This window comes from Trichomycterus rosablanca, chromosome 12 (genome assembly GCF_030014385.1).
Source record: "Trichomycterus rosablanca isolate fTriRos1 chromosome 12, fTriRos1.hap1, whole genome shotgun sequence".
Classification (NCBI taxonomy): domain Eukaryota; kingdom Metazoa; phylum Chordata; class Actinopteri; order Siluriformes; family Trichomycteridae; genus Trichomycterus; species Trichomycterus rosablanca.
This window is the reverse complement of record NC_085999.1, coordinates 35,658,208-35,683,143: the sequence shown is the minus strand read 5'-3', so window position 1 is coordinate 35,683,143 and position 24,936 is coordinate 35,658,208. Positions and strand designations below refer to the sequence as shown.

The 24,936-nt window shown below is 40.0% G+C and overlaps 1 protein-coding gene across 1 annotated transcript; it reads left to right on the top strand.

The window, feature by feature from the left end:
* Positions 1-658: 658 nt before the first annotated feature.
* prmt2 (protein arginine methyltransferase 2) lies at positions 659-24,936 on the top strand. The gene is made up of 11 exons (XM_063006365.1): positions 659-774; positions 2,521-2,663; positions 4,035-4,161; positions 11,842-12,018; positions 12,490-12,651; positions 13,251-13,415; positions 14,397-14,572; positions 15,516-15,645; positions 15,883-16,019; positions 17,373-17,544; positions 23,782-24,936. The coding sequence occupies exons 3-11, from the start codon at positions 4,141-4,143 to the stop codon at positions 23,812-23,814; spliced, it is 1,173 nt and encodes a 390-aa protein (XP_062862435.1). The 5' UTR covers positions 659-774; positions 2,521-2,663; positions 4,035-4,140; the 3' UTR covers positions 23,815-24,936.

Genomic DNA, 24,936 nt, shown 5'->3' with positions numbered 1-24,936 from the left:
ACGAGTAAGAACTGAGGGGCAGATAAGATAAGACCATCCAGACTGTTATCAGCAAAAGGTGCATCTGTCATGTTATTAGGGTGCATCAGTGCTCACTGCATGGTACCATTGATGTGGAGGCGTATATTGGGATTTTAGAGAGACGCATGCTGCCTTCAAGGCCACGTCTTTTCCCTGGAGGTCCATGGATATAACAGTGAGACAATGCCAGCACTCATTCTGCATGCTCTACAACAGTGTGACTTCCTAGAAACAGTGTGTGTGGTTGACCGGCCTGTCTGCAGTCCTGCTGAAAATATATGGTGCATTATGAGAATTAGACAACTGCAACCACAGACTGTTGAGCTGAAGTTTGGTATCAGGCAAGAATGGACAAAAATTCCACTTGCAAAACTGCACCAATTAGTGTTCAGGAAAGGTGATGGAACACAGTGTGCCTTAACATTTGTGGGGTGTGTTGCAGGCATCAGATTCTAAATGTTTATATTTATAAAATACAATGACATCAATCAGTAAAAACACTGGAAAAAATTCAAGTGATTAACAATTACATTACATTAGCTTATGTTTTAAGGAAATTTATATTATTTAGACGTTTCTCTTCTATCTTTGGTAGATGACATTACAACTCTTTCTGCTTTTGCCACCTCAGAAACCTACAGGCAGGTGATGGCAAGCAACAGCGCTGCCCTGAGGGGAAAAGTGGTGCTAGATTTGGGCTGTGGAACCGGCATCATCAGCCTCTTCTGTGCCAGATTAGCAGAACCTGCAGCGGTAAATAGCATTTAGTTTTCTGTTATTAGGGATCTTAAACATTTAAGGTTGTTACACAGCTTCAGGATCACAGGTTACTGTGGATGGAGCACAGCTGGCACAGAATAATGCAGAAATTTATGCAATTCCACACTCAGATGGTGCCAGAAAAGTGGACAGTCTGTAGAGCAAATGGATGTCAGGTTTTTTCTAAATTAGACATCTGTGCAGAATAAATAAAGGAGTAGCAGATAGAGAGGCACCGGTGCAGAGTGCATAGGTGAAAAGGGTTCCGCTAAGGGCTGTGCGTGGATCAAAGGAGGCGTGAGCAGTAATATACCTCGACTGCAATCAGGGATCCCCCAGCAGCGGAAGACAAATTGACTACACTAAATTAGGAGAAAATGCATAAATAAAATAGAAAAAAATTTGTGTAAGTCGCTTTGCATAAAAGCGTCCACTAAATGTAAACTTTCAACTTTTTGCATTATTTTTTATCTTAGCATGAAAGTATTAGAATACATTTTTGTAAAACAGAAAAAAATCGATATTTTTTATGATTCTTACAAACAAAATAAACACAACTGAAAACTGAAAACAAATGAACTATTTTATAGAATGTTCCATGAGCTCATGTGGTGTAATGGTAAGAGTCACGCTGCTATGACTTTGGGCTCACAAAATAGAAAAGGTGCATGGTGTATCATGAAGCTAGCCACTGGGGTGACACTTATCATTTCATCCTTCGTGCCAGTCCCAAACCATGATAAAAAAATAAGAAGCGGTGCATAGTGAAGGGTGCCTGGCATAAAATTTTGCAAAATCAAAATCGGACACCATCTGAAGCAGCCGAAAGGAATCACATATCATTTATAATAAAATACTATAATAGCACTTAAATGTGGTGGTTGTTGTGTGATTGTTCTCTAATCAAGAGTGATTATAGAAAGTGGTTAGATGCTGTTATTGCAGTTAAAGGTTTTGCACCCAGTTACCAAGTTCAGGGAGAAATAATGTTTGACAAAAGTGATGTGGGTTATTGATAATGTTGTCCTTTATATAAATAAAATTGTATATTATAAAATGTGTTTTTACTGAAGTAATGTCAACTAATACATGTAAAAACAGTAACAAAAGTCATCAGAAAGAAAGCAGTTTGTTTTTCACACCATTATATGTTACATTATAAGTTCTTAATGACTCAGAAGCAGTAACACAAACCTAGAGCAAAGTATTATCACTTACTCACCAGCTTTATAAAGCTTTGTGTTAACTCTCTTTGTGCCAGTTCAGGAGTCATGTACCATTGTCACTGTTATATTTAATCATTAAAAGGAACAAATTGTTTTTATTAATTTATTAGGATTTTAACATAATGTTTTACACACTAATAGTTACAATTATGACAGGGCAGGTGATTACTGGTAACACAAGATTAATCAGTTTAAGGTTTTATTGTTAAACACAGTCACAGACACTTTTGTATCTTCTATTCACCTCACCTGCACGTCTTGTACTGTGGAAGGAAACCGGAGCTCCCGGAAGAAACCCAAACCATTTTTATTTAATGCATATTGCATATTTATTCTATTTTTGCACTTGTGGTCTCCAATACAATCCAAAAAAGATGGGAGAAGTAAGAATTATAATTATTATAATAATATATGTATATTATTTTATATATGTATATAATATTGATTATATTGTAATTAATTGTTTTTTAATTCACATTAAACATTTCAGCTACTAAAACCTTTCTTCTCACAGATCCAAACAAACTGCCAATCACATGGAAAATCAATCCAGTTCCGTGTGGCATCAGTGTGATATCCAGTAGCAACACAATTCTCTCCTCTATTACCGTTGGGTTCACCACGATTCCAGAAGCTGCAGGAGAACCAGAGAATACAGTGAGAGTTTTCAGCAAGCATTATGTCTATTAATATAATAAATACATATAAATGTCTATAAATAATGAATATTGTTTATTAGCCAAATGTCTAAAATTGTTTTAAACAATTAATTGTTTTCCAAGCATTCAGTCACAGAAAAAACTAACATTAAACATAATTAAACTTTAAAGACTGACATGACATATAGTGGATTTAGGAAGTATTCAGACCCCTTTTGTGAACACTTTATTAATTTATAATGGATATAATTGCCATTTTTACTATCAGTCTACATGTATTCTGTTTTTCACAGACATATTCAGACTCTTTGCTATGTTACTCCAAATTATAATCATCTCTAACTGAGTTTTAAGGGCCCCAATTTACATTGAATTGTCAGAATAAAAGCCAAACCATGAAGTCAAAGAAATTGTTTGTGAATCTCTGCAACCAATTTGTGGCAGGGCAGAGATCAGGGTGAGGATATAAAACACTATCTAAGGCTTCAAGTGTTCCAAGGACCAATTATTTTGAAATGGAGGAAGCTTAGCACAACATTGAACAATCCTAGAGTTTGCTGTCTGGCCAAATTAGACATCCATGCAAAAATGGCCTTAATCAGGAAGATACAAAAGGTCAGTGGTTAATCTACAAGAGCTCCAACTTTGAGTGTAAAGACTATATGAATAGAATATGTTGGACCAACTTAGCAGCACTTCATAAATCAGGCCTTTATGGCAAAGTGGCAGGACGAAAGCTGTTTAGTAAAAGTCAAACGTTTAACTCTTTGGGCAAAACAGTAAGCGCTATGTCTGGCAAAAAACAGGCACTGCAGACCAACTGGGTAATAATAATTAAAGGTTTTAATTTATACATTATTAATATTAGAAAAAAATAAATTTGTCATTCTATGTGATTAAGTGTAGATAAAATAGTAATTCTATCCAATCAAAATAAAATCCACAATAATTGTGCACAAAGTCAGGGGGTCTGAATACTTTCTGAATCCACCATATGTCACAAGTAAATGTCGACTTTCTACCTCAACTATGTTTAGTAGAGTGATTTCTTACGGTGTGGTCAGTGCCGAACCGTCGACCCATTTCCACTTTCCCTCCTCATCCATGTCATTCAGACCAATCCACACTTCTTTATCATAGTTCAAAGTCTTTATAAAGTCCTGTTAGCATAAAACAATGTTAAACATTATTAACATCCAACCATTAGAAACACAAACTCATCTTTTCAAAACCCAACATGTTTATGTTGAGAGAAAGGAAAACCTCTACAGATAAGACACTGCGTGATTTAAAATTTTTGTTTTGTTTTTGTGATCAGTGTAAGAGAGATTAAAATGACCTGCTCCTCTTTGGTATTTATGATCGCCAGGTTAGCTCCTCTTCGTCTGCAGTCCTCCCTGCTCTCTCTCCATTTCTTCTTGTCAGTGGAGATGTAGTAAAGACTGGACCTGAATGCAATCCATCCTGACTGGCGGATGTCTCTCTCTGGACAGGCAGTAAGTTATTATTATGTAAACATGTTATTGGGAATTACAGCTTTAAGTAATCTATGCTTTTCTTGGCCAAAGAGATTCAATTCCTTTCTGTTCATACTATTTGTTGACTTTGATGACTGTATCGCACTGATGCTCACTGATGCATATCAAGATGTTCCCACCACCATACTTTACTGTGGGTTTGGTTTTCTTGGGATAATACAGATCTTCTTTCTCCAGGGACATGATGAGGTCAATATTACTTGAACAGTAAAACTTTTTTAATTCTTTTGTCTTATTTAAATAATTAATGATTAAGCAGTTTTGTGTCACTATGTGTCACTATCCAATAAAAAAAGTGTCTGAATTTCGTACCTAGTTCAGAAAGCTTCATCTTTAGTCCATCTCTTTCACTCTGTATCTGACCTTTCTCTCTAGTCAGGCTGTTGTAACTGGTCTGTAACTGGTCTCTCCTTTTACTCAGGCTGTTGTAACTGGTCTGTAACTGGTCTTTCTCTTCAGTCAGGTTGTTGTAACTGGTCTGTAACTGGTCTCTCTCTTCAGTCAGGTTGTTGTAAATGCTCTGTATCTGGTTTATTTTAAAGGTTTGGTTGTTGATATACATTGAGAGCCCTGCAACACCAACCAGTAGAAGTGCACACAGCAGTGCCAGACACAAAACTACTGGTTTACAACATCTGGTTCTCGCACTGCTGGATCCTGCAACCAACCAAATAATAATAATAATAATAATAATAATAATAATAAATTAATTAATTTATTTATTTATTTATTCATTAATACATTTATTTAAAGAAGAACCCTGACAACACAACTGAGGTCACTTTTTGTCCAGTGTAAGAATCAGGACATTGTAATTGGTCTGAGTGGTTTTAACCAATATGAAGATTTTTTTTTATTTTGGTGGCCCAAATTCTGTAGAACAACTACATTCACAAATGCAGTCAAAGGTTAACATACACTCGTAGCAAGTATGTGTGTCATGGCATTATTGGAATGTCAATGCTGTCTGCAATTTTTTAATATGTGGGACTAAATCATTAAAATCACATAATTTAGTCGCACATTAACCCACATCACAAGAGTACTAATACCTTAATGCATTCAGTTCATAAAGAACAATATGTACAGCCCACTGTCTAATAGCTCATTGCACTGCCAGTGTGCATTTGTGGCTCTGCTTCCTGCTCTGGCTGCGGTTCAAAGTGGCTTGTGTTTGACTTTAGCCTGTGGTTTTATAGCTAGGTTATGTGTTCTCTCTGTGTTTTTTCTTACCGTTCGTCACCTTTTCTATTTTTAAGTGTATGGTGTAGGTGTAGCTTTGATGTGCATTCACAGTAGTGTTAAACTTGTTTCACTGCGCTTGTAAATTCACTCCAAATTGAATCATACACCGATCAGGCATAACATTAAAACCACCTCCTTGTTTCTACACTCACTGTCCATTTTATCAGCTCCACTTACCATATAGAAGCACTTTGTAGTTCTACAACTACTGACTGTAGTCCATCTGTTTCTCTACATACCTTTTTAGCCCCCTTTCATGCTGTTCTTTAATGGTCAGGACCCCCACTGGACCACCACAGAGTAGGAATTATTTGGGTGGTGGATCATTCTCAGCACTGCAGTGACACTGACATGGTGGTGGTGTGTTAGTGTGTGTTGTGCTGGTATGAGTGGATCAGACACAGCAGCGCTGCTGGAGTTTTTAAATACCGTGTCCACTCAATGTTCACTCTATTAGACACTCCTACCTAGTTGGTCCACCTTGTAGATGTAAAGTTAGAGACGATCGCTCATCTATTGCTGCTGTTTGATCTTCTAGACCTTCATCACTGGTCACAGGACGCTGCCCACGGGGCACTGTTGGCTGGATATTTTTGGTTGGTGGACTATTCTCAGTCCAGCAGTGACAGTGAGGTGTTTAATAACTCCATCGGCATTTCTGTGACTGATCCACTCATACCAGCACAACACACACTAACACACCACCACCATGTTAGTGTCACTGCAGTGCTGAGAATGACCCACCACTTGGTTCTGTGGGGGTCCTGACCATTGAAGAACAGGGTAACAGCAGGTTTAAAAAAAGTATGTAGAGAAACAGATGGACTACAGTCAGTAATTGTAGAGCTACAAGGTGCTTCTATATAAAAAGTGGAGCTAATAAAATGGACATTGAGTGTAGAAACAAGGAGGTGGTTTTAATGTTGTGATCGATGTATAACAATAATAATAACAATAATAAATACCTTGTTAGTTGTATTCTTGTGTTTAAGCTTCATTACAGTTCCAATCCAATCATTTAGTCATGGAAAAAGAACAGCTGCAGAAAGCTCTGTGCTATGACATTTATGTCTCTTACAGATATGTGTACATTTTAAATTTTACTATGAATAAAACATTATTAGAAGCTAAGTTTTAAAGCTTAATAGAAAATCATGAAGTCTCTGTAGTGCCAAACAGTCAGCTTTACATAAATGTACAGGTGAGCAGCAGCGACTCAAAAACGTAGCCGTGGATAAACTGGAAAATACGCATCAATTACAGGACGTCTCTGAATTAAAATCAGTCATTTTAATCACAGTTCTAATTCACTGCGCCCGACCAGTGATGGAATGTTGGTGTCTTACCATTACAACAGGCGTTATAGTTTATATTTCACATTTAACACTAGTGCAGCCAAACACATAGAGGGACATGAAAGGATCACCAGCAATAAGGATTAAGATGGTTCCTGAGCTTGACAATTGGGAATTGACAATTGGGTTCAGTTTTACTACTCACACCCAGGAATGATCACTGCCAGTCCTGTCAAATTAAAACATCACCTAAACAGAACCTGTTTGGCAATGTGAAGTGGCTAAAACATTTCAAATTGCAGCACATGACACCATGTTTTAAAGGCTTTCAAATACAGATGTGACATTTCAAATACAGATGTGACACAAAATCATTAAAATCAAACAGCCTGGAAAAGGTTACAAAGCCAGATTTAGAGAACTTGGAACAGTGATAACATTTCTCAGGAGTTTCCTATTGAAATTTCACCAAGAATGCATCAATGACTTATCTATGAGGTCCCAAAAAAGGGCCACAGACTTATCGCAAACGTGTTACAACTGTGTATTAGGTTTACACTTTTCATTTACATTTTCAGCATTTAGCAGACGCTTTTATCCAAAGCGACTTACACACAATGAGCAACTGAGGGTTAAGGGCCTTGCTCAGGGACCCAACAGTGGCAACTTGGTGGTGGCGGGGCTTGAACCGGCAACCTTCCGTTTACTAGTCCAGTACCTTAACCACTGAGCTATCACTGGCCTATAACATGGGTGATATAGGTTTTGAATAAATGGAATAATAATTTTAAAGCTGTATTTTACCTGAAGTTGTGGTTCTCTTATGGCACGTAGGCAGATCAAATTCTGGGTTCTCTTCTTTTGAGTAAATGTCTTCATTTGAGTAAATATCTTCTTTTGAGTAAATGTCTTCATTTGAGTAAATATCTTCATTTGAGTAAATATCTTCATTTAAGCAGATATCTTTTGTTAAGTTTTCATTGGTTTTATAACTGGTTGATCTGGTGTTAAAAAAATCAGTGTTTTCATAAATATCTTCATTCATATTTGTTCCGGTTTTCTTGCTGTAAAGACGCTGGATCAATAAATATTTTACTCAAGAGCTATAGCTTCCACTGCAGTGTTCGCCTTAAAAAAAAGATGTTGTGGTTTGGGTAAATATATGCTCAGGTTTCGAGACAGGAAGTTACAATTTGGTTTGAGTGGTTGAAAAAGGCTTTGTTCACTTCACCTCCACAATGTAAGTAAAAGAAAGAACAATGTCTGGTTAAAAATGACAATGTCTGGTTAAAAACAAACAAACAAACAGGCACGGCACATCACCTTGCTCATACCATCTCTACAGTGAAACATGATTGTGGCATCTTCATCTTTCTCAGTAGCAGGGACGTGGAGACGAGTAAGAACCGAGGGGCAGATAAATCGAGTCAAATAGAATCATCTGAAGTGCTTTCAAACTTACAGTAGACTGGTAGTGCAGTGTACCTTTCAGTATGACAATGATCTGAAGTATACAGCCAAAACAACACTGGAGAGGCTTCTGAGAGAAAGCTCAGACCTAAACCCTAACGAAAATCTGTGGACAGATCTGAAAAGCAGTTTTTAGACATGCACCAGCCAATCTGACAAAGCTTAAAAAGTTTCTGTCATGACTAATGTGATAAACTGCCCAAATTTATGCATGCCAGCTTATTAAGACGTATCTAAGAAGACTCACAGCTGTAATTGCTGCCCAAGGTGCTTCTACAAAGTGTTGAATAAAGGGTTTGAATACTTTTGTGAATAACAGAATGATGTAATTAATTTTTTTAAAATGTGATGCTGCACAGAAATGGTGAATACTGGAGATGGGTGGGTGCATGACTCTCTTTAGGCAATACTGATCTTTTTGTGTAGGTGAAAAAAAGTGGATGGCAAATGCACCTGTCAAAGGGTAATAAGTACTGCCCTCCTCGGTCAGGGTTGGGTTCTGCAGCAGGACAATGACTGGAGAAAAGGGGGAAAATGCGTAACAACAGAATATACAAAAACACACACATTCCTGTCAGTACAACTGGTTCCATCATCCTTTTGAGCCACTGATTGTTTTTTTTTAGCATATACATTTACATTTTTGTACTAAATTATATTTACATAGTGTACCATCTGAGCAATTGAGGGTCAACAGCAGCAACCTAGCAGTGGTGGGCAAGGACGGATTAAGGATAGTCTGGGCCCCTGGGCAAAGAGTTGCCCAGGGCCCCGGCCCCCCACCCCGCATCCTAATCCTGAGTTCATTCTTAATACGAGCCAGTTTGGAGAATGAACGCTCCCCTTCACAATTTGTGATAGGCACAGTCAAAAAAAGTCTAAGTGCTATGTAGACATTTGGAAAGGTTGACTGTAAATTAAAATTGATCATGGTTTTGAGCATTTTACTAGGACATTTTTCTTTTTCTGTTATGAATGATTTGTATTGTATCAATTCATCTGCCAGGCTCATGTTCAGATCTGAAGGATATGCTGCAGCGAGTGAGTTAGCCTTTAAAGTGAGCTCACTGTTGGACATATTGTCAGGCATGAAAAGAACATCAAATAGCTCAGTTAAGTGTGTGTATGCATTCAAACTGCTTGAAATTGCTTGTCTTAAATTTAAATAATTGCAAAATTGCTAAATTAATTTGTGTCTCTGCGCTTAAGATAAATTGAACATAATAATTTTGAAACAATACAAATTCAGAAACATTAAGTAAGGGCCTGAATCGCATATTTGCAACAAAACGTCTGTTATGAAATATGGTAGCTTGCCTGGCAATTTGTAGGTCCCTAGAAAGTCAAGGAGCCATGGTAAACGACTTCTATGGAAGTCAAGGGCCCCATAGCAGGGGCCCTCGTGATCAAGGGCCCTCTAGTGGTATGCCCTGCTCTTCTCTAGGGCCCCCTGGTAGGGGCTCTCATAACCAGGGCCCTCTAAAAATATGCCCCGCTCTTTCCTAGGACCCCTAATAGCCAGAAGTCGAAGTCGGAGCAGTGCCACAACGCCTCATCCATTTTCATAAGGGGCCCAAAAGCATGGCTAGGGCCCAAAAGCATGGCTAGGTGCCCCAAAAGCATGGCTAGGGCCCCCAAGAGGCCCTGGGGTCAAAGTCCCTAATAGTCAGAGGATCCTTAAAATGGAGGGCCCTCGGAAATAAAAATATATTGTATCATAAATGTTGATAGGCATCGCAAAATGTTTTGGGCCAGGGCCCCCCATGGTGGTGGGGCTTGAACCAGCAACCTTCGGATTACTAGTCATGTACCTTAACCACTAGGTCAGAAGGGTGTGCAGCTTTAGGCCTGCCAGTTTAGAGATTAAGTTGGTTTCATCCTTTATTATTCCTGAAATCAAAACTTATACGACTTTATTCTCAAAATAATTTCAAACTTAATTCTTGAAATTGTCCATGACTGTGTTTGACATTAAACTTGTGAACTGATAAATCTTGTGTAACCAGTAACTACCGTTCCTGTCATGGATGTAACCGAAGTGTAAAACATGTTAAAATCCTGATAAATAAATATTCCTGAAATGGAAACTTATGTGACTTTATTCTCGAAATGGAAACTTATAATGACGTTATTCTCGAAATCGAAATTTTAAAAACTATTTAGAGGCCTGAATAAGCCGCCGTAGATTTTCGTATTGTAAATAGAAAATCATCTGTATTCTGGAGTACTTTTTATAAACTATAGATGGCGGTATCACCCATCCTGACTTACTCACCCAAATAGAAGAATATTTTTTGTAGATTTTCCTTTTCTCTGGCTGCGTCCTAAATGGCACTAATGTCCCTACCTAGTGTACACTACAAAATAGATGATGGGTTCTCTGTATGTGCTGGCCTGTATCATTTGGACACAAAACGTTTAGAATATAAGAATTATAATAAAAATTTTATAATCCGTCTCCATGTGTGTGTTTTGAAATCAAAACTTTTGTAAATAGTGCACTGTGTAGGGAATATTGTGTGAATTGGAACAATGCTGTTTCAGTGTGCTGAGTGTTTGGGTTAAAATCTGTGTGTTGGACATGAGTGAGGGTAAAATTACAATAAATAGCATTGATGCAGACAGTTATAGTAATGCAGAAAACAATATTAATACAGAAGGTAACATACAAAATAGCGATAATCATGTTAATACAGAGGAGTTTGTTGCACTTGAGGATTTTACAGCTGCTGGAGCAGATCAGGTCTGCTTAATCTCATGTTTTATTAATAATAACAACAATACAGTTTTTTGAAGATTTGTTTTTGAAAATGTGTACTTCGTGTTTTTAACAACATAATATTAATTCCAGTTTCGGCGTCTTTTCATTCACCCTACAGTTTTATCAAATGGACTGGGAGTCGATTCCGAAAATAGTCGGTTCTTTAATGCATTGTAAACAGAGTCGACTCGAAGCTTCAGAGTCGATTCCGAAAATAGTCGGTTCTTTAATGTATTCTCGACTCGAAGCCTCAGAGTCGATTCCACAAAGATTATTTTTTTTATTCCTAAATGACCAAACCCGTATAAAATAAAAATTGTAATAGTTTTTTTCCCAGTTGGACAGTGGTTCTGCGTAGGAAACAGTAGAACTCGATTCCAATCCAGTTTTCAGGTTGTTGTTTTTCACATACACCGATGAGGCATAACATTATGACCACCTTCCTAATTTTGTGTTGCTCCCCTTTTGCTGCCAAAACGGCCCTGACTCGTCGAGGCATGAAGTCTTGACACCTTTCTATTAGAACCAGCATTAACTTCTTCAGCAATTTGCGCAACAGTAGGTCATCTGTTGGATCGGACCACACGGGCCAGCCTTTGCTTCCCACCTGCATCAATGAGCCTTGGTCGCCCATGACCCTGTCGCCGGTTTACCACTGTTCTTTTCTTGGACCACTTTTGATATATGTTAGAAGAAGAATAACTTTATTTGTCATTTATACATATACAGATGTACAGTACAACAAAATTATTTCTTTCAGTTGATAGCTCAAAGCCCTACCCATTAGGCTACCACTGCCCTATGCTATGTGTTTGTGTATGTGTAAATGTCTCAGCAGCGTCCATCTCTCATTAACTCTGTTTATAGTTGAGTTTTTCAGCTGGAGACAATGTGATGGTGCATGAAAAGACCAGTGAAGACTGGTGGTGGGCCGAGAGGAGCGAACAATTCGGCTACGTTCCCTCCAGTTTCCTTTACAGAGTAGCTGATGATGTGGAGGATGCCTGGCAGAATGATGAGTACTTCAGCAGCTACGGTACACTGGTGAGAGTTGTTGTAGGTTTTGAATTACAAACCACATTTCTGGAAAAGTGTGTGATTGGATAATTCTCTTGATTTTTTTTTTTACTAATAAAGGTACCCAGACAATAGGGGCAGAATAAGAGAATATTCAAGTTGCAATATTTTAAAACATTCCATAATAAGCAGGTGAACTGAAGATCAAGTATGAAAGGAGGATCCACCAAACACGTCTTTACAAGCAAAAATGGGCAGTGGCTCACCACTTTATGCCAAACTTATTGAGTGTAGTCCTATTGAGAATATATGGTGCATCGTGAGAATTAGACAATCTTCTTTTTACTACATTTTACAAAATGTCCCAACATTTCTGGAAATAGGGATTGTAGATTACATTATATTAGCTTATGTTTTAGGGAAATGTATATTATTTAGGCATTTCTCTTCTATCTTTGGTAGATGACATTACAACTCTTTCTGCTTTTGCCATCTCAGAAACTTCATCTGGAGATGCTGTCTGACCGGCCACGCACTGAAACCTACAGGCAGGTGATGGCAAGCAACAGCGCTGCCCTGAGGGGAAAAGTGGTGCTAGATTTGGGCTGTGGCACTGGCATCATCAGCCTCTTCTGTGCCAGATTAGCAGAACCTGCAGCGGTAAATAGCATTTAGTTTTCTGTTATTAGGGATTTTGAGCATTTAAGGTTGTTACACAGCTTCAGGATCACAGGTTCATTTACTGTGGATGGAGCACAGCTGGCACAGAATAATGCAGACATTTATGCCACACTCAGATGGTGCCAGATTAGTGGACAGTCTGTAGAGCAAATGGGTGTCATGTTAGTTTGGTGTAAATTAGACAATTGTACAGAATAAATAAAGCTTCATATTACTGTGAACAATTACACATTTTTTTTGCGCAGTGAAAAATAAGAGAAAAACAAAATAGAAGCATTTTTCCAGTGGACCCTTATTGTTCTACGATGGTTAAGCATCCTGCACCTGGGCTCATTTTCATTCTTGCATTCTCACACTTCAGTGGCGACCTGCTCTGTTACATTTCTGTAAAGAAATACTGTAATTATTCCTCAAACAAAGTGTTATTTATTTAATGAAGTTTTTATCTGTATCCAATTTGTACATGTATTAATGTTCTCCATGATACAGAACCTATAGAGCACTTCATGTTAAATAATAAAAAATGTTTTGGATGTATATAATTGGATATATTTAATTAGAGGATGTATTTTTGTCAGGTGTATGCCGTGGAGGCGAGCGCAGTAGTCGAGCACACAGATAAGCTGGTGAAATTAAACGGCTGTGAGAAGGTGGTGACCGTGTTTCAGTCCAGAGCTGAAGATCTGACTCTTCCATCCAAGGTGGACGTCCTTGTCTCTGAGTGGATGGGCAACTGTCTGCTGGTATGAACACAGAGAGAAAAAAACAGAAATAAATAATTATCACTCATGGTTATAATGAAAAGAGAAAACAAAAATGATGATGCAAGATAGAAACACTTTACAGACTCTACATGGCCAAAAATATGTGCATGCTCATAACCATGAGCGTGTTCCACATGTTTGTGGACTCCTCTTGTAATTATTGAGTTCAGAACTGTTCTTCCAAAACCAATGCAAATCAAACTTTTTCTGTCCTGTGTATTCCTGACGTCCACTCAGAGTGCCGTGTCCTTGACCAGGATAAAGTGGTTGATCAATGAAAAATGAAATGTACAAGAGATAAATATTACCTATAATGTCTAGCACAGGGGTGGGCAATTACATTTTCCAAGGGGCCACATAAGAAACTGTTACTTTTGTGGAGGGCCGGACCAATAGGGTGAACTTCAGTATTAATAAGATTTATTTTTATTGTCTAAATGTTACAGTTCTGATAAGCTGTTACTGTTAAGAGTAGATGTTACAATCAGAAAATAAAAAGCAGGCAGAGTAAAAACATCAACATTATTTCACTATTTAATCAACTTTCTTGAAAACAAATGTGAACAAAATAGGAATTAACTTTACACAAAGTGCTATTTGGATATCACAAAGCTGACCTTAACTGCTCCTGTCCTGGATGTGTAAAACTTTATAAAATGTCCGTGTTGGTTTGCAGTTTAGTTAGTGAAGCTTCAGATGTGGCGCTCTGCATCGTTCAAGTTCTTGTATTTCTCTGTATTTAGTACCGTAACGGCGATATAACCCCTAGATTTAAATTGTGATCCTTAAACAGCTTTACACCTGACTTTTGTGAGATGTACATTTATTTACGTCTGATTTATAATTGCCACTGACCTCATGCGGGCCGGTTGGGGATGGCTCGCGGGCCGGATGTGGCCGTACAATGCCCAGGTCTGGTCTAGCATGACCTCTGTGTTTTCCCTTTGTCTCCTTGTTCAGTTTGAGTTCATGGTGGAGTCGGTGCTGCGTGTCCGTGACCGCTGGTTGAAGTGTGGGGGGATGATGTGGCCGTCCTCCGCCTCTCTGAGTCTGGTTCCCTGCCAGGCCCTCACCGACTACGGCCAGAAAATGGAATTTTGGGAAAATCTGTATGACCTGGACTTCAGCTGCCTGCAGTAAGGAGAGATCGATCAACCTGTGTGCTCCCCCACACTTTCTAGTAATCAGATATACTAAACGGAGCTGTGTGACAGACAGACAGACAGACAGACAGACAGACAGACAGATAAATAGATACTTTATTAATCCCGAAGGAAATTAAGTCAAAAGTAATAGTACACACTACAGAGATTCACATTATACAAACAAGAATCTGTATAATTACAACACAACACACTACAACAACAGGACCTGAGGGTACATGTGGAGGTGTTCTTTCGGTTCACCTCGTAAACCTCATGTGGGGGTGTTCTTTCGGTTCACCTCGTAAACCTCATGTGGAGGTGTTCTTTCGGTTCACCTCGTGAACCTCGTGTGGAGGTGTTCTTTCGGTTTACCTTGTGTGGCTATACATATATATATATATTTATATTTATTATTTATAAATTTATATTAAGGTCGTTAAAAGCATTATGTTCTGCTTTATGTCTTGGCCCATCTGAATATGATTACAGTTTACTTTTAAAGGGATATTTAAAGAATCATAGTGTTTATAGTTTCAGGCTTTTTTTTTTCGGCTGGTCCCAATGGATAGCCAGTTTTGCAGACTCTTTTCTCCTAAGCGACTTAGAGTTATGGAACAAATACAATTACAGTGATTGGGGGTATAGGGCCAGTGGTCCAACAGTGGGAAATTGGCAGTGATGGGGCTTACACCTGCAACCTTCTGATCATTAGTCCAGTACCTTAATCCTTGAGCTACCAATGCACTGTAATGTGCATAAACACAATGAGCAGAACTGATACACAGCCACACTAACTAAACACACTAATCAAGGAATAGAGATCATCTGTACTGAACCATCTGTATGTTCAAGCTCTTCCTGATAGCATTAATGCACTTATTATAACATGTGTATGTGCCAGATCTGCAGCTCCAGTGTGTGTGTGTGATTTTAGGCCTGTTGCACGGGAGGAGTTTTTCTCTAAACCGAAATTCAGCCACCAGCTCGAACCTGACGACTGTCTCTCCACCCCATGTGAAGTCATCAGTCTAGATATGCACACAGTGCGGGTATCAGATCTGGAGGTCAGAACAATCACACGTACAAGAATGTTTCTCTCATGCATTGAATGTAAAGGCCCGGTCACACCAGGTTCTTGTATGTAAAAGTCCATGCACAATAATGCATTTTCTTATTGGATTTGCATCAGTTAGTCATTTTGTGATGCAGAACCAGTTTAACTTTCACGCAGTGAAATAAATGATAAAGATTGCACTTATTAAATACTTATTGTATGTGTGTGTGTGTGTGTGTGTGTGTAGAAGCTGAGAGGAGACTTCAGCTTCAGTGTAGAGAGATCAGGAACACTGCATGGTTTCACTGCTTGGTTCAGTACATTCTTCAATAGCTTAGAGGAGGGAGGAGCAACACTGGAGCTCAACACCGGACCCTACAGCGAGTATGCAGCGTTCTCATTAATACCAAACCAATGTTGTTGCTAATACATTTTGAAGATGAGATATAGGGAAAAAGTATTTGGACACCTGACCATGAGCTTGTTTGACGTCCCATTTCAAAAACAAAATGCTGTTTAAATAAAGTGACCTCTGTGCTTTTTCAGCTGGAATAACAGCTACTTTTCTGAGAAGGTTTTCCACAAGACTGTGAAGTATGTGGGAATTTGTGCCCATGCAGTCAAAAGAGCATTCGTATGACTGGGCATATCACTGGGGCTGAAGTCAGGGCTTTGTGCAGACCACTGGAGTTTCTTTAAACCGAGCATTTCTTCTTGGCTTAATAGAGCACAGTCATACTGGAATTCAAAGGGCGCTCCCCAAACTATTGCTGCAATATTGGAAATATATCATTTCCTTTATACGTATAATTGATTTATTACACCTGTTAGTAATTGTTGTGGCTTAAACACATAAATTAAAAAAATAGAAGGAATGTCCCAGTATTAGTCTTCAAAATGTTCCAAAAATGTTGGGAAACGAACATGTTTAACACTCTGTTACATTACCTTTCATTTTACAGTGTTCTGTAACCACTGTGAACTTCCAATGTGGTCATTTCCAGTGGTGGATTCCCACACAGCTGTATCGTATATGTGACCAGTCTGAGGGATCACATATCGCAGTGGCATAGAGGAAACCCTATCCAACCTTCCCTCCCTCAGAAATGGCCAATTGTGCCTGTGTTTCTGTACGAACTCGGGAGCTTGAACACTCTGCAGTGGTGAGCTAGTGTGTCAGACTGCTGCGCCACCCAAGAACACAATCTTTCCCGTTCTTGTCTGATTTAACACTTCAGCCGTCCCGGGTTTATGTTGTTCAATATTTACGTATCACCTCATAATGTGCCATACATTTGCAATAGGAGACAAGTCTGAACTGCAGGCAGGACAGTCTATCGTTCTACCGTATGCAGTATGTGGTTAAGTATTGGTTTTCTAAAACAAGCAGAGACGCTCCTGGTAAAGATGTCGTCTAGATGACAGCATTTGTTGCTTGTGTTTTCACTCCTGTACTTTATGCCACAAATCATTCCAGTTGTCTCTGTCCCAACATTTTTGGAATGTGCAGAATTAGGGATTAGGCCATATTGGCAAGAATGTCCTTTTTTCTGCTGTTTTCAGTTAAATACCAGTAACAGAGGAGCCTAAAGAATAAGGAACTGCTTGTATTAAATAGCATTTTACCAGCAACTGCATAATCAAGAAATATAATTATTGGCATTAATTTTTTACTTATTAATTAATTCTAACTCATGAATAAACCCTTAACATTCCAAACTTTCTTCAAATTTGTAGGCCGACTCATTGGAAACAGACTCTGTTTATGCTGGATGAACCAATCGGAGTTGAGGAAGGAGACCGCGTGGACGGTGCCATCATCCTAAAGAGGAATCCTATTTGGAGACGGCACATGTCAATCATCATAGAGTGGAAACTAAAGAGGAGAAATGATACGTCGTTCTCAGAGGTAGCGCTGTGAGATATGTCATATTTGTGTAGATCAGATGTTCAGCAAGGACAGGATCACTCTTCTACACTACATGGTCTAGAAATCTGAATATACATTATACCTTTCACCTGATGGGCAGCAAAACGGCGTTCTGCTGGCTGTACCACTGAAAACAATCCACAATACTGACCAACAGCACGGACAGTTAATTCTCATGCAGTACAGTTTTGTTTGTACAGTTCAGTGTAAAACATGAAGCTCTGCAGAGTCGATATCAAATCAGATCACTTTACTGTCACGTCACAGTAACACAGGTGTGAAAGGTGAGTGAAATTCTTAGGTGCATAGTTCCTCACAGTTGTAATACACATTAAACACAAAAAATATACACATTAACTTACATAGACTAGCACCATCTTTTCAATATATACACCGATCAGCCATAACATTAAAACCACCTCCTTGTTTCTACACTCACTGTCCATTTTATCAGCTCCACTTACCATATAGAAGCACTTTGTAGTTCTACAATTACAATTAGTAGTCCATCTGTTTCTCTGCATGCTTTGTTAGTCAAGTCAACTTTATTTATATAGCGCTTTTTACAACAGACATTGTCTCAAAGCAACTTTACAAAATCCAGGACAAACAGATACAAAAACCCCTGTGTAATTTGTTAGCCCCCTTTCATGCTGTTCTTCAATGGTCAGGGCAGAGTAGGTATTATTTGGGTGGTGAATGATTCTCAGCACTGCAGTGACACTGACATGGTGGTGGTGTGTTAGTGTGTGTTATGCTGGTATGACCACTGATGAAGGTCTAGAACAGCCTTTCTCAACCGGGGTGCCGCAGCACCCTGGGGTGCCGTCAAAAATATTCTGTTATATTCAAAAATAAAATTAATACCTCATTAATGTAAATATTATAATTTTTATTGTTATTATTTTGCACTGTTTTTATTTATATTTTATTCTATTTTATATTTTTGTTCTTTTTTTATTGTTCTTTTTATTATTTCTCTCTAACTTGCTTTGGCAATACGAATGTCCTTATTTGTTATGCCAATAAAGCTTCTTTTGAGTTTAAGTTTGAGAGCCGTAACCGAGCTACAGAAAAATCATGCAGACAATGAGCAGTGCTAGTGGTATAATGACAAATAATTGAGAAATACACTATAAACTTGTTTAATGAAGATAAATCTGATTGGTTCATGGCACGTATGTTTTAAAGCAGAAACAAACACGGGCTCATCTCTGCACAAGAGAGGATTTTTCTGAAACTTAATGCAATGCAACCACAGTACGTCTCTTCCCTGTAGTGTTTTTGTGTGTTAGCAGTCCGAGGGATGCAGTGTAAGTTTTTTAATACATTTTAGATTGGGGTGACTTGAGATTTTGAAAACTTTTAAAGGGTGCCGTGACTGAAAAAAGGTTGAGAAACACTGGTCTAGAAGATGACCAACTCAAACAGCAGCAATAGATGAGCGATCGTCTCTGACTTTACATCTACTGTACAAGGTGGACCAACTAGGTAGGAGTGTCTAATAGAGTGGACAGTGAGTGGGCACAGTATTTAAAAACTCCAGCAGCGCTGCTGTGTCTGATTCACTCATACCAGCACAACACACACTAACACACCACCACCATGTCAGTGTCACTGCAGTGCTGAGAATGATCCACCACCTAAATAATATTTGCTCTGTGGTGGTCCTGTGGGGGTCCTGACCATTGAAGAACAGGGTGTAAGCAGGCTAAAAAGGTATGTAGAGAAACAGATGGACTACAGTCAGTAATTGTAAAACTACAAAGTGCTTCTATATGGTAAATGGAGCTGATAAAATGGACAGTGAGTGTAGAAACAAGGAGGTGGTTTTAATGTTATGGCTGATCAGTGTACAGGTATTGTTTAGGGGCTAGAAAAGTACAGATTTATGAATGGGAATGAGGAATATAAATATAAAGGATTTGGAATAGTTATTAAAGTTCGATGTACAGGTGTTGTACAAGATATGAATTATACATAGTATGTGTGCGAGTGTGGTGGGTATAGTTCAGTTGAGTAAAGTGCAGAATGGGTTGTGTGGGGTGTGTATGGTGTGGATTGTCTATGGAGATCACTGTACTGACGATGATGAATGATGTCATGTGGAGACAATGACGCACTAGGAGTTATGAGAAGATTAAAAAGTGGATGTGGCTTCATGAACCCTTTAGCTACAACAAGCAATTCCAGAATAAGGGACTGTGGAATTGCTACATTTCGTCATCATGCCAGATTTATCCCTTAATGCCAAGCTCAATTTAAAGTGAAATTAAACAGTTCGGGGTTTTGTTCAACAGTAAGAATCAGTTTCTCTACACCGTGTCTGTGCTTCACTTCACTAAGTCATATAAACAGTTCGTCTTATTAGCTGCACTTTAAAAAAGGTCAGCGTCAAACCGTCAATATTCAGTCAGATCAAATTTTGAGCACCGTGGCAAGGGGTAAGAAAACAAGCAATGATATGGCAAATATGCGTGGAACACTCAGACTCAGACTCAGCCTTATTGTCATTCAAAACCATGTACATGATTAGAACGAAATGCAGTTACTTAGGTCTCGGTGTGTGTAAACATAATAAAATATAAAATATAAATAACAAGAGAAACTATGTTTAGTAAAAATAAAACTTAAGACTTAAAAACTAGAAGAAATAACTAAGATAGGAATTTTAAATATTTACATTTACATTCAAGTATTGCACAGGAACTACAGCAGCTTTATGCGGATCTAAAGTGCACGATTCAAAGTATAGCAGCAGAAAAAGGCAGCACCAGGTCACAGGTGTTTAAAGTAACTGGTGCATAGACAGTACATGAGGGGTGGAGCAATTTAGCAGTCTGACTGCATCCGGAAAGAAGCTGTTTTTCAGTCTTGTTGTTTTTGCTCGGATGCAGCGCAGCCTCCTACCAGAGGGAAGGGGGGTGAAAAGTCCATGTGCAGGGTGGGTGGGGTCACGGAAGATGCAGGCGGCTCTTTCCTTACACCTGGTTGTGTATATGTCCCCGATGGGTGGTAAGCTGCATCCGATGGTCCTCTGTGCAGACTTTACCACTCTCTGCAGCGCCTCCTTTTCTGCCACAGTGCAGCCAGCATACCACACAGTGAGGCAGGTGGTCAGGGTGCTCTCCACCACACAGCTGTAGAAGGACCTGAGGATGTCTGTGTCAGAGTCAGAGTCAGAGAGGTTTTATTGTCATTTCAGCTACATACAAGTACATATTGAAACGAAACAGCGTTCCTCTAGGATCACGGTGTAACACGGTACAAAAAGTGCAAGACAATACAAAACAGTGCAAATACAACAATAATACAAAAAATCCTATAATAAATAACTACAAAAGATATTCCTTATTATCCCTAATCTAAACAAGTAATTAGAACACAGGACTAAAGACAAGTGTTAGTACATGATGGTGAATAGATGGTACAATGGTTCATGAGGTAGTGACATGTTGTACATTAGCAGCGTAAAATTGGCAATGCAGATAAGGTGCCTAAAAAGTAGATATGGTGCAAAATACAAGTAAGGTGCAGAAATTATTGTGCATTTCCAGGAGGTGTGCAAAAATACAAGTAACATAGTCAAAAATGCAAGTAACAGTCAATACAGATCAGTGTGTGGCAGCAGAAAATGTCCGGAGGAAATTGTTACAGTACTGAGTTTAGGAGTCTGATTGCTTGAGGGATAAAACTGTTACACAGTCTGGTTGTGTTAGTCCGGATGCTGCGGTATCGTCTCCCAGACGGGAGCAGAGTAAAAAGTCCATGTGATGGATGGGTTGGATCGTCCACAATGCTGAGAGCTTTGCGGATGCAGCGGGTGTTAAAAATGTCCGTGAGAGATGGAAGAGCGACCCCGATGATCTTTTCAGCTGTCCTCACTACTCGCTGGAGAGTCTTACGGTCCGACGCAGTACAATTTCCGAACCAGACAGTGATGCAGCCGCTCAGGATGCTCTCGATTGTTCCTCTGTAGAACGTGGTGAGAATGGGGGGTGGCAGATGAGCTTTCCTCAGTCTTCTCAAAAAGTAGAGACGCTGCTGGGCTTCCTTGGTGATGGAACTGGTGTTAAGGGTCCAGGTGAGATTCTCCTCCAGATGAACACCGAGAAATTTGGTGCTCTTGACGATCTCAACAGATGAGCCGTCGATGTGCAGTGGGGAGTGGTCCCTTAGTGTCTTTCTAAAGTCAATGACCATCTCTTTGGTTTTATCCACATTCAGAGACAGGTTGTTGACTTGGCACCAGTCCGTTAGATGTTGTACCTCCTCTCTGTACGCTGACTCATCGTTGTTGCTGATGAGTCCCACCACAGTTGTGTCGTCTGCAAACTTAACGATGGAATTCGTGCTGTGCATCGCTGTACAGTCGTGCGTAAGCAGAGTAAACAGCAGTGGACTGAGCACACAGCCTTGGGGAGCGCCGGTGCTCAGTGTGGTGGTGCTGGAGGTGGTCTTACCGATCCGGACGGACTGAGGTCTCTCAGTCAAGAAGTCCAGGATCCAGTTGCAGAGAGAGGTGTTCAGGCCCAGCGTGCTCAGCTTTCCAATTAGATGCTGAGGAATGATGGTGTTGAATGCTGAGCTAAAGTCTATAAACAGCATCCTGACGTAAGTGTTCTTTCTGTCCAGGTGTGTAGAAGCCAGGTGAAGTGTAGTGGATATGGCGTCGTCCGTTGAGCGGTTAGGACGGTACGCAAACTGCAGTGGGTCCATGGTGGGAGGCAGTAGTGTCTTAATATGCCTCATGACTAGTTTCTCGAAGCACTTCGTGATGATAGGCGTGAGTGCTACGGGACGATAGTCATTGAAGCATGACACAGATGACTTCTTTGGCACGGGTACGATGGTGGTCGTCTTGAGGCACGTTGGAACGATGGCGCTGCTCAGGGAGATGTTGAAGATGTCAGTGAATACATCTGCCAGCTGGTCTGCACATCCTTTGAGCACTCGGCCAGGAATGTTGTCTGGTCCAGAAGCCTTCCGTGGGTTGACTCTGTGCAGAGTTCTCCTCACGTCCGCTGTGGAGAGACGAAGCACCTGGTCGTCACAAGGTGGGATCGTCTTCCTCGCCAACATGTTGTTCTGCGCCTCGAACCGAGCGTAGAAGTCATTCAGCGCATCTGGAAGGGAGGCATCACTGTCACAGACGGGTGGAGTCGTCCTGTAGTTGGTGATGGCCTGGATGCCCTGCCACAAGCGCCGTGTGTCACCTGTGTGAAGACCTGCCCTCCTCAGCTTCCTCAGGAAATACAGGCGTTGGTTGGCCTTCTTTATGACAGCCATGGTGTCGGTATGCCAGGTGAGCGTGTCAGTCAGGTGAACCCCAAGGTACTTGACGGAGGGGACCATCTCCACAGCTAATCCATCAATGAGTAGAGGAGGAGGGGTTGTACCAGTCCTGCGGAAATCCACAACCATCTCCTTGGTTTTCTGAACATTGAGGATGAGGTTGTTGTCTCTGCACCTCCATGTTAGGTCCTCCACCTCCTCCCTGTACGGCGACTCGTCTCCGTGGGTGATGAGTCCGACCACCACTGTATCATCCGCGAACTTAACCACGAGGTTGTTCTTGTGGTGTGCTCTGCAGTCATAGGTCATGAGTGTGTACAGTAGTGGGCTGAGCACACAGCCCTGGGGGGAGCCAGTGTTCAGGATGATGGTGGAGGATGTGACGTTGTTTATCCTGACATTTTGAGGCCTGCAGGTCAGGAAATCCAGGACCCAGTTACACAGGGAAGAGGAGGTTCCCAATGAATCATGGTGGGTAGAGCTTTGAGCTGTCAACTGAAGGCTGAGAGTTTGAATCCCAGCACTGCCGTGCAGCCATTTTTGGGCCCTTGAGCAAGGCCCTTAACCCTCTCTGCTCCAGGGGCGCCGTACGATGGCTGAAACTGCACTCCGACCCCAGCTTCCAAACAAGCTGGGATACGTGAAGAAAGAATGTCGTTGTACTGTAAATGTGTATACGTATATATGACAAGTAAAGGAATTCTATCAAATATCACTGAAATCACTGAGCACAATACAGCAACGCATGTAGCCATCCCCATCTTAGACATATCCAATCATGTCTATATTTAGACACCCAACCGGCTGGACCTCCTAAATTTCTGTGCTTCGCTTTTTAGATAAACATTTGTTTGTTACTTTCTGATAATCACTAGTAATTTTATGAAAATGCTTATTTAATTTATGTTTGTGTTTAAACAGGTGAAGTCGAAGCGTTTCCCCATGTGGAGGTGACCTTCATGTAAAACACTAAAACACAACTCGAGACTGCATGGATTCTTCATGACGGTGATCCAGAAGTACAAGATTTTGGTTTACACAAAGTGCCAAACCATGTTAACTCATCACTGACACGTAGCTAACACTCACTGTCTCGCCTGTACAGCCTCATAAATCAGCCGAACTGATACCGCACTACATTGATAAAGTGTGTATAAATCATTTTCATTTTAATTACAGCTTACACTACAATTACACTTACATCTTAAACTATTCCACCCCTGTCCAAAAGTTTTTTTTGTTTATTTTCTTTTAATTTTCCCCTGTCCCTCCCTATTTAGTCAAAAGCTGATTGTTATTGCACTTGTAGCCCCTGCTACATGAGCGACATTTATTCGAGGAGGGTTGCAGGGGTGCTCAGACCTTTGCTGACCGGCCGGCAGGCAACACCTACAGAGCCGTACAGCGCTCTGTAATCCTTCACTGCTTATGCTGGTGCATTGCCCAGGCACTGCTGCCACAAGGTAATTCCTATTTAGTTTGTCTGTTGAGTGCTCGATCAGGCTGGTGGCCCCCCTGAGGCTCACACACAGATGTTTATGGTTCCTAAATTACCTATAAAAGGCTTGAACACCTAGCTAACTCATAGGGCCTCAACTTTTAAGGAAACGGGGAATGTTGAACAGGAAAATTGAACCCTCAAGCCGACCTTTTTCCACCAGACATGACCAACTGTTTCTGTTGAGCGCCCAGCTAGGCCGATAAGCAGCAGTTACTTTAGATCATATTTCTTGTATTGTTTTGGTTCTCATGTCCAGATTACAGAAAAGCCGGTAGTTTACAAGCATCTAGGGCTGTGTCCTAATCCTCATTACCCACATGGGCAGTCACTACACTTGTATTTGTATTACATATTTAAGATAAGATAAGATAAGACTTTATTGATCCCGAAGGAAATTGCAGAACTCATATTTAAAATATGTGTTAAAAAGCAGAATAATTAAAATAATATATTAATATTAAAATTGCTTGACAAACTGACATTACAACTGACATTACAACTGTATTTGTTTTGTAAGTGCAAATCTGTATGACTCTGTTAAAGCAAACATTTACATTTCATTAAATAACATTTTA